Source organism: Xenopus tropicalis, chromosome 2 (assembly GCF_000004195.4).
Source record: "Xenopus tropicalis strain Nigerian chromosome 2, UCB_Xtro_10.0, whole genome shotgun sequence".
NCBI lineage: Eukaryota > Metazoa > Chordata > Amphibia > Anura > Pipidae > Xenopus > Xenopus tropicalis.
Window position 1 is genome coordinate 152519065 of NC_030678.2, and position 16506 is coordinate 152535570.

Sequence of the window (16506 nt, forward strand, 5' to 3'; positions counted from 1 at the left end):
TTAAAATGACTTAATTTATTCATTTAGATTTATTTTACACAGGTAAGATTAGGCATAATTTAGGGACTTGTGGCACTACTAGTTGCACAAGTCACCCTCCCAGTTTTTGTAGCAGCTGAGCAAAGTCATAGAAGAACCTTTGGCCTGCTTACGTAGCCTGCTATTGCTTAAGTATACTTGGCTATACACTGTGGACCGCTGGGAAATAAATACACCCAGGCATGTATCAATCAAGAAAGCAGACCGTGAGAATGATAGGAGGCCTAGGAATGTGGAAAGCCCTGAGCACTTTCAATATGTGTGTGAACAATGAAGACTAAAGACTTTGGGGCAATAAGATAACTAGATAATCTTCAGGAATCCATTACTGAAATTCAGGCCTAATTTACAATAGCTTATTTCCTTACACCCAAGCACTGTTGCTTAAACTGTGTACAGATGAAAGACTGTGTGCTTAATATCTTACCGAATTCCATTCCTCTGATCAAACGCAGGAATCATTGAGGCTGGGTGCTCAGACATTAGAGCCACTAACAACTGTAGCACATCATGGATATTCTCATCCTGCAGAGACCAAAACAACATTTCTGAGCTATGAGTTTGCCAGTGAAGCTCCAATATCATTTGAATACCAGTTTCCTTCATATTGGTTTGACAGTAAGGGAACACCAGATCTGGGGCTCAAGAACTTAGGAAATATGTAGTCTACAATAATTATACAGAAATTTAAAGATCGCTATGGAGTGATCTCAACAACTGACCTCTATAGCCACTAGCACCACTATTGCTAAATAGCCTTTGTGCAAGCCATTATCAGGGGCTTCTTTGTGAACTGGTAATTAGTTTTATCAGCTCCTCTAATGTTCTGCGGTACAAAAAGTGATGGGAACTAATAAAGTGAAAAGCAAAGTTAGTTTTGGAAATATTAGATACTATATTTATTTCTTAATTCAAACAACAGACAAACAGTTTGTTCAGCACAAGCCTTATTCACTGAGCTCATGTTGATAAGGGGTGTATTCTGTCCCTTTAAAGTTGGCCGTACACAAGGTCACCAAATGAGCGAATTTTTCCACCGATATGCTCGCCGGGGTGGGCAATATCTTGCTTACGCCACTATTTGGTCCTAAGGCCAAATGATCACATTACAATAAAGGGGATGCAAAAAGTCGGAGCAAGGACCGCATCAACGAGACGACGCAGTTCTCAATCCAACAGAAAAATCAAGCCTGCCCAATCAACATGTGGCTGATACTTGGCCAGATATCGGTTAGGGAAGCCTGTAGGAGGGATCCATACGCGGGCAGATCAGCTGCTGAATTGGTAGCTTAAGGGCTCTGGCACACGGGGAGATTAGTCGCCCGCGGCAAAACTCCCTGTTCGCGGGCGACTAATCTCCCCGAGTTGCCTACCCCTGCCATCCCAACCAGCGAACATGTAAGTCGCCGGCCGGACGGCAGACGCGGCGGCGCGATTTCCCGAAATCGCCCCGCCGCGTCTTACATGTTCGCCGGTGGGATGGCAGGGGAAGGCAACTCGGGGAGATTAGTCGCCCGCGAACAGGGAGTTTTGCCGCGGGCGACTAATCTCCACGTGTGCCAGAGCCCTTAATCTGCCCTTGTATGGCCAACTTTAGACACAACAATGGTGTTTTCCACAAATTAATGATTTCTGATTCTACTCAATTTTGCTGTAGATAAGAACAGAAAGCTGCTTTCAGTACCTGGCCTAGCGGTTATGTTGTATGAATGTGATAAGCACCTTAGATAGTGAGTTCCACTGGGGCAGGGACTGATATGGACGCTTTGCAAAATCTTGGCACTATACAAAGGATAATAATCCACCATAAAATTGAGTAGAAAAATGAGTAAGAACTGGTGAAGCAATTTGCACTCTCCCAATAGGAAAGCTGAAGGGAGATTAGTGTGGTTTCTTCATCTCAAATGCTCTTCCTGCCAACCCAGCAGCTTCATCTTTCCCAAATTACTTGCAAGATTGCTCACATTCTGTGTCTCTCAGAGGCAGGGGAAGATTGGCCCTGTTCTTCCCAATTCTCATTTGCTGCCCTTGGTACAATTTGACATTTGCCTTATTTCTGACTCAGTCCCACTTTTTTCTTTAATAAAGTACAGACACTGCTACACACCGCTGCATATCCACTGAGACGCCTGACAACCGGCAGCAGGCAATGTCCTTAAAGATGGAATGTGCAAGCTAAACAGCATGTTTACTACATGATTAGGTTTGAACAGGCAGGGAAGGAAGCAAACTGTGCGCAGAGAGCTTTCTAAATACAAGTAACTGACAAAGTTGAGAAAAAAATAATATGAAACATACTTAAAGGGGAAGCTCCCTAAACATTAATATGTAGAAGTTTTTTTTAAAGACAATTTGCATTTAGTTTAGTTTTTTTAATTATTTAGATTTGTGGTTAAGCGGTTATCAGGCTTGAAATATAACAGCTACCTGGTTGCTTCTACCCTACCAATTGTGCAGCAATTTGAAAGTAATAGTGGCCATACACATTGCTATTCGCTCATTTGGAGACTGATGTGATCACCTAAGGTCAGGGAGGCCTATCAGGGGTGCCCTTACATGGGCTGCAGGATCGGTCTGAAGGACCCCAACCAGAAGCTGAACTCTACCCGTGTATGGCTGCCTTTAGTGTGGAAGTTGAATAATAACATTTGGGTAATTTTTATAAACCTGAACCCTAACAGTTAATCTGTTATTTAATTGTCAGAATCAAAACCTCAACAATCATATATCATTTTTAGCTGCAAGTCAGAAATAGGCAGAATAAGAAGGGTACTAATTTAGTAACCATAATGCTAAAAAAGACCAATTGCTTAGAATAAGTATCTATAGCATTTACATTTCAGTTGAACTACTAGTAGGAGATTCCAGACATGGTTTTATAGTTGATGCAATTAAAATTTTTGCTTAGCACTGTATATATAAATGGCAGCTGCCCAGTATTTAGCCATGTGGCTGGTAAAAGGTATATGATTGGGGCGACTGCTGGTGATGTTGTAAAAGGAAATAAAAGTCTTAAGAAACAAAAACTTAGGGTGATTGAATCCAAAAGCAATATCCTTGCACTCTTTCAATATTAAATAGGCTCTATGCCAAGGTGAAATTAAGTCATTCTGAAGGTGCGATGATTATTAAGGCAGTCTGGAGCTTATATATCAAAAAGTCAATGGATGATCTGTAATCCTGTGCAAGTAACAATGTCTTTTGACCCTAGGCTAAATGTCATGCTTTTTGCTATTTGTTCATTCTTATATTATTAGAAAGGCAGGACAAAACATACCTCATGCATTGTAAGTAAGTAGTTCAGTATGCTCTGCAGCTCATCTTCTTTGACACCTCGGTCCTATAGGTTTACACAGAAAGAATGTTTAAAGAAAGCTATATAAAATACAGATATGGGATCCATTATCCAGAAAGCTCAAAATTATGGGAAGGCCATCTTCTATAAAAATCTCACTTTTCAAACAAATATTGCCTGCCCCGCCTCAATTCCTCAGGCATAAAGGTGGCTAAAGAGTTACTTTCACTTTCCATTTTGTACTTTCTAGATGTCACTGCACTCTTCATATTCCCCCTCCCTCTTCACAGTCTGTAATTGTGTAAGCCAGTGCATGGGCACCTGTTCCTCCAATTCTGGCACAAACACAAGATTTTGGGATGATGCAAAGTGTGACTTAAAAACAGTGATCACAAAATGGCATCTGCCTGCTAGCTGTGATTGTGAATTCCAAGACTGAGGGAAACAAAATGTATATAATTTATATAGTGTAAGTAATGTTTATTTTGCCTGACTAACACATTAGAAAAGAATTTGGATTTATTACTTAGGATGACAGGTCCCCTTTAAGTAATACAGGTTGGTAATGACTGCTTTAGAAAAAGCGCTTACCTTAAGTATGAGTTGCTTCAGAAATAGCAGCATAAATGCTCTTAATGAGATGATTTCTTTCTGTGAAGGCCGAGAACCATCTGAGACAGAGAGATATGTTATTACTTTTGACATAAAACGACATCAGTTTATGCTAACTTAAGGCTAGCTAACTGCCCAATCCAACACCATTGCTTGCCTCCCAACCGTTGATTATGAGAGGTTGCACAACCCTTACACCAGGACTTTGTAATATTTTTCTCATGTCATCAAAATGAACTATTATTTGGAGTTTTCCTATTCCATTTTAGGATGAGAGTTCACTGAATTATGCAGTCCTGACTACTACAATGCAATGGGCAAAAAAACTAAGACATAGTGTTAAAACTCCCTTCCCTTGCCAAGTGCCCTGCCAGCCCCATATTACCCAGATCTTCTGAGATATAGCTTACATTGTCTGCTTAGCTGTTTCAACAGCAAAATTCTTATTTGACGACAATATAAAATACTTTTGTTAAAGACAAGTAAAATACTGTATATGAAATGGGTGGCATGTCCACACTTCAGAACAGACTTGGAAAGTGATCCATAACCATTAAAACAGAACAACTACACCCTTAATGGGAAAATGGCTAGAAATGCTAAATTTTATCTACTGAGCTCACTGTACCAGCCAAGAGGTTTAGCAGCCCTATAATGATCTATGACTTCAAAAGTGTCCACCTCTTCTTGTCAGACCATATTTTGAATGCCAGTAGCACCGCACATGCTCAGTGTTGCTTTGGGCTGCTGCTGAAAACAAAGCTTAGGGGTCACTTTGGATATCAATTAAATACAATCAACTAATACATAAAAGTGAAGTTATGTCATATGTGTCAGCATTGTGTCATTGTATGTATGGCACACACAGGCAGGGTAGGGCATGGCCATACCTTGCCTGCCCTATGCTGCCTGTGTGCCATGCTCTGTCTGCCCTCTGCTGCCTGTGTGTGCCATATTCTGCCTGCCCTATGCTGCCTGCCCGTGCCATACTCTGCCTGCCCTATGCTACCTGTGGGAGGTGTTGTTGGAGGTGAACCTGGCAGGGGTTTGTTCTGGGAGTATCTTAACAGTTGGAAATAGTCATTAAATGGTCCCTAAGGTGTGTAATTATATGCTGGGGGTTGCTGTGCTATCCACAGGAGAGGAGGCGGCATATAGATATATGGGTATGTCTTAAAGGAACAGTAACTTCAAAAAAATGAAAGAGCTTTAAAGTAATAAAAATATAATGCACTGTTGCCCTGCACTGGTAAAACTGGTGTGTTTGCTACAGTAACACTACTATAATTTATATAAATAAGCTGCTGTGTAGCCATGGGGGCAGCCATTCAAGCTGGAAAAAAGGAGAAAAGGCACAGGTTACATAGCAGATAACTAGTAGATAAGCCCCATATAATGGGGGTTTGTCTGTTATCTGCTAAGTAACCTGTGCCTTTTCTCCTTTGAATGGCTGCCTCCATGGCTACATAGCAGCTTATTTATATAAATTATAGTAGACTTTCTGAAGTAAACACACAACTTTTACCAGTGCAGGGCAGCAGCACATTACATTTTAGTTACATTTATACACTTTCATTTTTTGGTGTTACTGTTCCTTTAATATGACATAGTATCATTCTTTCATATATGAATGATGGTTGATATCCCTATAGTGAGCACCAACCATTTGGGTTTTCGCTGCACTACCAAAATTAATGTGGGTTTAGTCTTAAAAGAAGTTGGAGAGCACTGATATAGTGTATATAGCGAGTCGATCCCTAAGCTCAGGTAACCGACAGCAGCCCAGACTATTTGCTGTGAATTGGCGCAAAGGAACAAAGGGAGTTAACGGAGACATCTCCATAGGCACACATCTTCATTTCTTAAGAGCTGTAGTGGCCTTGGCTGGAATAGAAATTAATAACTTCAGGCGCAGTATCTTTATCCTAATTCTTTGTTGAGCTTTAGTTTTTCTTTAACCTCCTTGCTCCTCCCTGGCCCTGCTTTACATCATGCCACTAGTAGGTTTGGGCAAAGAATATGGTTTCATGCTGCAATGCAATCCTGATGTGGGTTTCAAACAGATGGGTTCGGCTTGGTGCTACTCTTTCTACCTGTTGACACCAGTTTTGCACATATTTCACAGCAACATTAAGCAATGTTACCTCGCCCCTTTACATCCTCAACAAAATAGGTTTTAGCTCCTGGAAAAAAAGTGATGCCAGAAGGTTATAATATTCAATTTGCAGTCCACTCACTTTCAGCTCACAACCTTTCCAGGCTGTGGATGTCGAGCAATTAAATTGTCTATGTAAAGAGCACGGCTATTTCCATCCACAATAATAAACTTCAAAACTGTGCTCAAACATACAAACAACATTTTTTTTAAAGGTCAAGTAATTTTGATGTTTTCCAGCAACAAACGTAGCGCAGGGGCACAAGCGGCCACTGGTTAATGGCTATAAAGGTGGCTGGTGGCATACACAAGCAAATTATAGTATAGAAAATGGCAGTTTAAAGAAGAATTGCCAGGTGGCCTCCAGTCACACATGTCCCACCCAGTTCTCATTCCCCTGCATCTATACCCATATGTCTGCACACCCTTATGGCTACGGAAATAATAAAATTGCCTGGGTATTATGCTAAGCCTTCAAAAAATAGTTGTGATTACATATTCCAAATTATTGCCTGTATGTTCCTTAACGAACACAGTCACTTTTCCACTTACTTAATACAGAAAAAGCCTACACAGTTGTATCTCCCTGGCTAAGAGAACATTCAGGGGGCATTTTCAGGTACATGTAGGCTTAGAGTGACTGTCATAGGCCCAATTACACCTGAGCACACCCTTTTTCCGCTTTATGGGATATTAATACTACTAGGAGCTGATAAGATATGTTGTAACTGCAAAGTCATTGATTACTAGAGAACCCTACTAGTCAACCACATAATTTCCTAGGGAGTACACATTAAGGCTCACCTGGGCACATTACTGATGCTGAGGAAGAAACCAGAAGGTTGGGAGACTGTTGTGCATAAGAAAATACAGGAAGCAACATGCAAAAGGCAAATCTCAGGATTTAGAAGCCACTTACAAGCCACAAAACATTAATAAAGAGACTGACAAGCCCATATTTTAATATCTAACACACCAATGTGACAAAAGGTTGGAGGGTGATGGGAATTCCAATCCAAAACACAACAGGAGGATCACTATTCTTGGGGAAGTGATGAAGACAAGCCTTTCTGCATTGCCAGGGGCTCCCACTTCTCTAACTGGAGCTGAATCCACAGAAAAATAAACAGTGCAGCTTTACTGCTCATAAAGCCCTTTCTGACAAATATACCAAGCTCTTTATTATTTTATCAAATTGAATCTGGCCCTTGATATCCTAAGACTCAGCATATTGGGCCAATAATGAGACAAAGAGCACATCCCCAGGAGGTAGCACGCAGCAGCTCTCAATACAGGTCTGCCTGCCTTTCATTAGATCCTGATTGGTTCATCAGGGAACTGCAAGGCTGCTGACCCACTCTTCAATTGATCCAAGATGTCACAATTTACCCTCCTGATTGATTGGCTAAATAAAAACAGGTCAAGGTCCTTTTCTGCATTGTTCTGCCGGAGACTTAGAGAGATAGTGTGTTTGTTTAGTAAATGGTCTGCTCCATTTATACATACCACAAGCTAGTGCCTGTCACACCTGCTCCACAACTGGGTTTATATGGGTTTAGGATTATAGAACACGCTCTCGAGTAACATTATAAAAGAATGCAGCAACGACAGTTTGCTGACAGAACAAAGCCATTCCCATAGGAAAAATATATTTTTTGTTGTTGTCTGGATCAACCTCCCAAATGAACCAGTGACCATTAATCATCCACTGTACTCCCACAGCCCAGGATCATTATGCAGAAGCATACCAAGCTAATATTACTACCGGCATTTCTCAGGCTCATATTATTCTCTAGCACATTACCATTCCCACATTCCTCGGGAACACTGCTATTTTAGTCTGTATTACCAGGTATTTTAATAGTCATTTATTCAGAAAATATTATATATTGAAGCAATGTGTGCTGCCAGCGACATTATACCATTTTCACAATTACAAAACTCCATCACTGTTTGGTACTAAAAGATACAGAATCTAGCTCCTAGGTTATAATTCCTCCCCCAAAAAATCTAAAACAATTACCTGCCATACTAAAAGCCTAACTACCGAGAATGGTGGCCAATTCTTAGCAACTTTTCAAATAGGCTTCATTTTTAATGTTTTATAGTTTTGGACAATTTCCTGATTTCAAATGGGGGTCACTAACCCTGACAGACAAAAGAAACTACTGCTCTGCGAGGCTAAAATTTTATTGCTACTTTTTATTACTTATCTTTCTATTCAGTCCTTTGCCTATTCATATTTCAGTCTTTTATTCAAACTGCGACCTGGTTGCTAGGACAATTTGGACCCTTAGCAACCAGATAACTGCTAAAATTCCAAACTGGAGAGTTGCTGAACAAAAAGTTAAAAAATTCAAAACCCTCACATAATAAAAAATGAAGACCAATTGCAAATTGTTTTAGAAGAGCACTCGCCACAATATACTAAAAGTTAATTTATTTTTTTAAAAAAAAACCTTTATGAAAGATATAAAATAAAGTAATTGCCAGGTTACGGTGCAAGGTACATAGACACAACTGTAAATTAAGTCAATAATAATGATACAACAATGCAACTACCCCCCCCCCCCCACTGCCACCAGTGCTACACTACATTTCTGTAATTATGAAGTTATTGGCCAGTTGTTGTTGGATGTAAGCAATGATTTCATTGCTTCCCAGCACACCTCCTTGCAAGTGCTACCCAGGTAGATTAATCCAATAATTCCTTTAAGAAGCACTTTAAAACCACTACATAACCATGACATTATAAACTGCACTGGCGACACTGCCTACAGGTCTGGCATGGGACCTATACCTGGTAGACAGTAAAGGACTGATGAAACCATGTTCGCATATTGGCTTCCTGATTTCTTTAAAAAATATATTATACAATGGTCCTTTGATTCGATTCTTTATTTAGTTGCTTTATTAGATGCTTGCAATCGAAATGGCTATTCAAATGGCTACACATGCAGAATTTTGAGGTTGGAGATGGATTGAGGGAAAATGTATTTATTAGGCAATGGAATCAATGGCAACCTGGACAACTCACTGGCAGATGAGATTCAATACTGATACAGTTGGAAGATACAACTAGTTTGCCAATGCTTCCCATAGGTGGTGCCACATTGCACTTTCACCCAATCTACATGTGACCAGATCCCACGTGATCTACTCAATCAGTCCTTCTGGCCAATCCTATCCCAAGGGCAATAGACTGAGTGCAGTCAACTCAAAGTCTAGTAAGGACAGGATGCAGAATGTTTAATCCATGCAAAACAGGGAAGCTTGTTTCCATGCACACAAGCAGAGAGATGCTATAAATGAACCGATTTACTTGTTTTTTGTTTTCTTTTTTCACAAGTATAAAATCTTTAAACAAGACTGTAAGACGGAGAGAGGAGACTTTGAATTTATAACTGTGTTCGGCTTTGTTTCTCAAATCTCAGAAGTAACATTTGTCTCCATTTGCAGTGAAAGGCAATTTGCATTTATGTGGTTTTTCTGGGCCTTAACTATAGCCAGAGTTGTATTTTGTGGTTAAGTAGCTGGCACATAATGAATGATTTGGCAGTGGTTTCTCTGCTCCCAGGGCAGCACTTGGGATGCATGGCTGTACTTCTGCTGCCTACCAGTATTGGGACAATTGGCCCATGCATTCTCCTCATTAACTTGCCAGCTTGAAAGTCAGCTTTTATTTGATCCTTGTCCATGGTTTGGGATTTTGATAGGATTAGCGGTGGAACAGCTTTACAGACTGTCACACTGACTAGACGTGTCACTTGCAGGCTTCCATAAAGCCATCATTTTAGCCCATGGATGCCAATGCCGTGTCCTCAAAGCTAATACGAGTGAGTATGAGTATGGCATAAAACTTTGGCAGATCTGTTATAAAGAAAAGTCTGAAGGGCCTGGATACCAAAACTAAAAGTTACCTGTTATCTCAAATGATTTATATAATGCCAATATAAATACAGTGTTCTTTGCAAAGATCTTTCATATCAGGCCCTGCCCAGTGAAGCTACAAAGTAGCTAAAGTCTAAAGTCTTTATCACATACACCTCTGTCAGTTTTCCAATAACGTTAGACTGGCCCACCAGGACACTGGGAAATAACCTGGTGGGCCCCAGCTTGTTGGGCCTCAACCTCTCTTCCACTAACCCACCCCTCGACCTATTTGCCGTGCCTTCCATGCCCAGCCACCACCTTCTCAGCCCACCCCTACCACTTCACTGACTGCTGCTGCAATGGCTGCAACCTTCAGCCAGACCACTGCAGCCCAAAGGAAGTTTTCTCCTTGTTCTTCCACTACCCCAGGCAAGTTAGTTTATTATTCCTAAAATACATACAATCTGCTTGTGTTATTTCCACCACCAAGTTTTAATTTAATTTTAAAACCCTACGGCTTCTAAATGTTTGTCTGCCCCATTTAGTTTGCTGCCCTACTTCTTTTTATGTTACTGGTCGAACTTTCCCCTCCTCTCTATACTCTCCTCACAGACATGCCTTCTGTAGACTCATTTTACTGGGGCTGGGTGTGCATAAAATAAGATTATCAAATGTTAATTAAATTGAATAAAGAAAATGCAATTTACTGAATTATCGCTGCATTAATGAAATCATACACATACACAATGAAGCGATGCAATAAATTGAGTACTAGAGTGTGTGTGTGTATTTGTGTATGTATGTATGTATGTATGTATGTATGTATATGTACAGACACATATAAGGGACACTCATTTCTACTGCATATGCAGTGATTTAACTATATTTCCTATGAACACCATTAATAACAAATATAACATATAACCATTTTCAGTTATGAGTTTATTCAGTGGTTATTTTATCTGTCTATTCTGTTTTCTTCCAAATAAAAATATTCAGTTTGGTATGCATTTGCTGTAAATTTGAGTAAATGGGGGGCCCTTGAGATCAAGTTCTCTGGTGGGCCCTAGGCGCCCCAGTCAAACATTATTTAACCTGCTTTTTACATTTTAATAAGAGCTTAAAAATATCAACATTTGGAAATACACTGCAAGACAAAATAAAAAAAAACATGTTTCTCTTTTCTCCAGCTGCGTTGCACTCCCATAGTTTACAATTTATGTAGATAACAACACTTAATTATACAGGCCTATGAAATATTGATAAGCGTGAAACAACTTACCTAAGCCCTTTGGGTTGATTCCACTACTGTCTGTTGGATTAACAACCCAATAGTAATATTTCAAGGTATGCATTAGTTGTAATACTGTTCCCACCCGTCGGATGGTGGTGTATATTGTGGCAGTGCCAATAAACTCAGCTGATAAATAGGTGTACAGGGAAAGTTGGACCTGAAACAAAAACAAGAGAGGTGTATGGTAGCTACAAGGGGCATGATATAATGGTTTAATGTAATATATTGGTTATCAATGCTGGAGATGTGTGCAGAAACATTTGAGTATACTATTGACTGCCAGTGCTTCTAAGGCTGATGCCACATGGGGCTGATTCTCCGCCTGCATTTCTCCGCAGGCCCAGAATCAGCCCTGTGTGGCTTTAGAGGATTCTAATACTATAGGGTGAATACAGCAGGAGATACAGGAAGGTAAAGATAAGAGAAGGGTAAGGTAAGATAAGGTAACAGACAGGTTGCGGCCAGACATTGTGTAAACAATAAAGTGTGAACCTGGTATATTTTTTTTTTTTAAATGTTTTTATTTTCCTTTTTTCCAAACAAATAAAACAAATATAAGAGAGGGGGAGAGAAGAGGGAGAAAAGGAGAAGGGAAGAAGGGTTGGTAGGGAGTTTGCACATTTGCTAACCTGGTACATTTTTAGAATGTTCGGAAGATGCTGGCACAAAGCCTTTCCTTACCCAATTTCATTGCAGAACAGCTGAAACTAAAAATCCTCTGCAAACTGTAGGCTGCTAGTGGGACAAAAGAAATTGACAGTGTGCTGTGATACCTTTGCTGGCGTGTGTATCCAAATAGCAGGATTGAACAGGATATGATCGCAAAGCTGTTTGAGTAAGGGTGCTCCATGGGAAAGGCCATCCAAGTACTTTGCAAATGACAAGAACTGTTCCAGAACCGCTCTAGTTATATGGATTCTTGAAGACTATAATACAAAGAAAGAACAATACAAGTTAAGTGTTGATGCGTATTCACAACTCTCTATACAATAAGTGATGCCTTGAAGCACATGCCAGAAAATGAACACTATCCTGATATTATGTAAAAAGCAGGCATTCATTTGGCATATGGCATCGGTATAGATGTATAACTAATATGGGGGCATAGGATCAGCAGATTAAGTGGGAAAAAATGTGCTTCAGTAGAAAAAATATACATAAAAATGTCTATAAAACGTATCTGATATTAACCAGATACTCTATAGAGTGTCTTCAACAAACCTGATTAACAGAGCTCAACTATCAATGTCATAAGATTAATTTTTGGGGACCTTACACTGAGCAAAGCCCAATATGACTGGGAATCTCTATGTTTAACTAAAATAGCCATGTAAAATAGATTTGAAAGCACTGTAGTTATAGCTGTTCTCTTCCTGAATAGAATGATATATTTTATGCTATTTGCCAGTAACTCAGTGTTGCAACATACAGATATTGACAACATATTGACAAATTAAGTTATAAAACAATTTCACCCCTAGACATGGCAGAGACCTCAAAATGTCAGACAGAGTGACCTGCGGGTTGGTGTAAAATCTAAAGAAGCTCTATTTGTGCTTCAGTGTATTACCTTCTCCAAGAGGTAGCCAATCACTAAAAAGCCTTTTCCACCGAGCATTTGTTCCTGCATGGCTACTGAACTTTTCAAAAGCTCAACGAGGAAAGCCAAGAGGGTGGCACTGTAGGGAAAACACAATTATTACTCATAGATTGATAGTCAATGTGTAAAATGGTAGAATTATTTATACTAGTTATTACATTAATGCACTCCAATTTATTTATGTATTTATTTTTAGGAAACTAAGGCTTCATTGGAACAGAGTCTACGGACAAAGTACACATTAGTTGTGCTGGCATAGGATCCATTTCTTGTCAAGACCAGCCACTGGTGTTACTGCAGGTTATGTTATACAATCAAATGGAAGAGCCTTCTTCAGCAAAAGAGGATGGAAACTCAACCAGTAAAATCTATGACAAACAAGTATAAATTTAGTTTTGACAAATAGAATGTCAGCAAAATCCCTCTGTAGAGAATTCCCTTGGGTGTCATCTTTGTTTTGTGGCGTTATCTGGGCAAGCCAAGAAGCTTGGATGAGCCTACAGATGAAATGAAGCCGCACTATAAGAAACTGAAAGGAAAGGTTCCAACTAGCAGGCAGGTACAAGAACTGCAAAGCACCAGTCAACATGATGCACAGCAAGTGTATGATGAAGTGGCGATGACCTATTCCTTAGGAATTGATAAACATCAAACAACACAGACACTTATCTCATCAGTATACATTTTAGATTTCAACTTACTGTTTTTCTGGCTCAATATAAAGAGCAAAAAAGTGTATTAACACCTACTGAGACACATGCTTTACTGACACATTAATGGCCATCGGTGGAGAGATGTCAGTTGTAGCTCAGCAACTGCTGGACAACCACAGGTTGCAATATGTAATTATGCGTATGCACGGACCAGAGAATAAACATCCTTGTATCATAATCACAAGTAAATCCTTCCAGTGGACATAAGGAAGCATATATACCATCAGGTATATTAGACAGTTTCAAGAAAGGGTTGGAAACCTTTATAGCAAGAGAGAAAATAAGGCTACTCATATTAAAACTCTGTTTTATTAAAGCACTGGTCCAACTGCCCTGAATACGACAAATCAGTAAAAAAACAATATTATGTTACTTTAAAAAAAAAAAAAATCATACTATATAAGGGCTTATTTTTCAGTAAGAACCAGGTACATTCACATTAATGATGTGCAGTTCAGAAATTTCATATTTTATGATCTGCACCCACCCGAACCCTACCCCTTTTCTCAACATGGCCCAAAGCCCCCAAAGAAGCGACTTCAAGACTTGAGCCCACCTCCACCAGTTGATGTCAGAAATTATGTCAGAAAAGGGTGGGCTCCACAAACACTATTCTATCAAAGATAAGGACCAGCTACCCAGTACAAATAAAAAGTTGTGTGCAGCTGCTGGGCAATGATAATCTACACGAAAAGTGGCTGCCCATTTTCCATCCCAACCCTGCATGAGCAGCCTACATGTCACTTTACATGACATGCCTACATTAAAGTGTGCAGGTTATTTCAGTGATATACACTGTAAATGATATGATACAGCCAGTGGCATAACTAGATGTTATTGTGCTACACAATATAGGGCCACAAAATATTGGTAAATTGACCTATTTTACCAAGATAAATTGAAATTGCTATTTAATTTAGGCCTTACTGGACCCTCTACACTACTGGGCCCCCCTGAAGGGTATTCTTCTGTTGTTGCAGGGTATTCCTCTGTAGTTACACCCCTGAATACACTCATTTTGATGTTTGGTCTGTCTCAATAATTCTATGCATGTTGGTGCTTGTTACGACTATTATTTAAGTTTAACACCCAAAAGTATATTAGTTTTTGCCAACTGATAGCTTATGTGTCATGATATTACAATTCCATATAACTTAGGTTTCTCTTTTGCCCGACTATCAAGGTGCTTCATTAGCATTTTGCTGCTCGAGAGCCACTGCAGAATCAATTGAGATTTATGAGGGAAGCTTTGCCATAAGATTTGTCCAGACTGCTGCTTTCCTTTTTGTTCGGAAGTAAGCAGAAACAATTTGCATGATTAACAAGAAATAAGCTTCTCTAAGTAAGCAGAATTTTATTAATTAAAGGGAAAGTTTTCAAGAAGAACTGCTTTCCTCCAAATGAGATCATTGTATTATTGCTACCGAAAGAGTTGAGAGCTGGGACAATGTTACATTAAAGGGAATCTGTCATGATTTTATGGTGTGTTTTTTATTACAAAATTACACTAAATTATTAAAATGTTATTCTTGATCCAATAATTGTATATTGGTGTGTAGGCGCCATCTCAGGTCATTCTGTCTCATTCTGAGCTTTCAGAACGAGCTATCACTTCACAATGTAACCGCTTTCAGATAACCTATTGTTTCTCCTACTCAATGTAACTGGAGGAGGCATGAGGGGGTTTGGGGGTTTTACTGTTGAGTGTCATTCTCCTATCTGTCACCAAATTGGACATGGGAGCATTTTTAGTAATACAGGTGTCAGGGAGCTGTTATTTTGTTACTTTCCAATTGTTCTGTTGATCAGCTGCTGAGTCTTGGGGAGGGAAAGGGGTTACATCACTCCAATTTGAAGCGCAGCAGTCGAAAGTGTCAAGTCACATGGCTTGTGGGCACCTGGGACACTAAGAGCATAGCTAGCCCCACATCAAATTTCAAAAACTAATAAGGAGGATGAATATTTCAGTGTAAGAGGGGCACGATAAGAGTCACAATGGTCACAATTATAACATGGCCAGCTTAGGATGTTTAATATACCAGACACAGGGAAACCCAATTAGAAAGATGGAATAGCTGGGACGCTAAAGGGCACATTGACAATAAAATGGGTTAAGAAATAACTTGAGTAAATTTAATATAAATGGGCCATTCAAGGATGTGCAACCAGCAACTCTCTGGCCACTGGTAAATAAATACTGTACCAGCGTCTCCAAAGCCCTTGTTTGCATACTAGGAGACATGGTTTAACCAAAGCTGGAAGCCCCCAGTTTGCATGGTAAACAGAATCATTTCATGACAAGTTTCAGGGTAGCTGCCCTGACTAGGATTCAGGAAAGGAGCGGGAAACTTTGACAATGAATAATGGATCCGGTTGATTAATCTAACAGATGCTCGATCTCGGGATTTTCTGATCAGAAAGAAAATTGCTCTTTCCTCCAGAGGGTTATTCAATAATCTCCCACGGTTAATGGGCAAAGGATGGACGCCATGGCAGAGAAATATATTTCCATAATAACAGCCGCAGATTCAATCTCATCACATTTCCAGAGCAACTGGGGTCCAGGAAGGTGTCACGTAAAAAAAAAAATCAAATAAGCTGTTTATATCAGAGCAATTATTCTACATTATCTGACAGCTTCCAAGAAGCGAAACAATCATTCATTGATTTAGCTAAATAAATGCAGATAATAAGGCAACATTACTTATTTACACAAGTTCTAACTATAATTCAACCTTTACAGAGAAAAATCTAAGCTTCCGTTGAGCACGAGGCAGTGCTGAATAGCAACTCGGCGGCTCCCTGGTGAAGGTAACCTTCAGGGTCAGTGCTACTGCTTCATAAAGACTCACAGCTGTACTAGGCAGCTCCATGGAAATATTTAACAAAGGAGAATCCACAACCTATATACCTAAATTAAAGTTA

The 16506-nt window shown here is 39.7% G+C and overlaps 1 protein-coding gene across 8 annotated transcripts in view; it reads right to left on the reverse strand.

Moving 5' to 3' along the window:
• nbea (neurobeachin) overlaps window positions 1-16506 on the reverse strand; it is a 355187-nt gene that overhangs the window by 243909 nt on the left and 94772 nt on the right. For all 8 annotated transcript variants that reach the window (XM_012957925.3, XM_002934020.5, XM_012957924.3 and 5 more), the window contains 6 exons: window positions 12839-12947; window positions 12042-12194; window positions 11257-11425; window positions 3926-4005; window positions 3317-3379; window positions 467-564 (listed from right to left, as the gene is read on the reverse strand). In XM_012957925.3, coding sequence (XP_012813379.1) covers window positions 467-564; window positions 3317-3379; window positions 3926-4005; window positions 11257-11425; window positions 12042-12194; window positions 12839-12947 — 672 coding nt within the window. The remainder of the gene's footprint in view (window positions 1-466; window positions 565-3316; window positions 3380-3925; window positions 4006-11256; window positions 11426-12041; window positions 12195-12838; window positions 12948-16506) is intronic.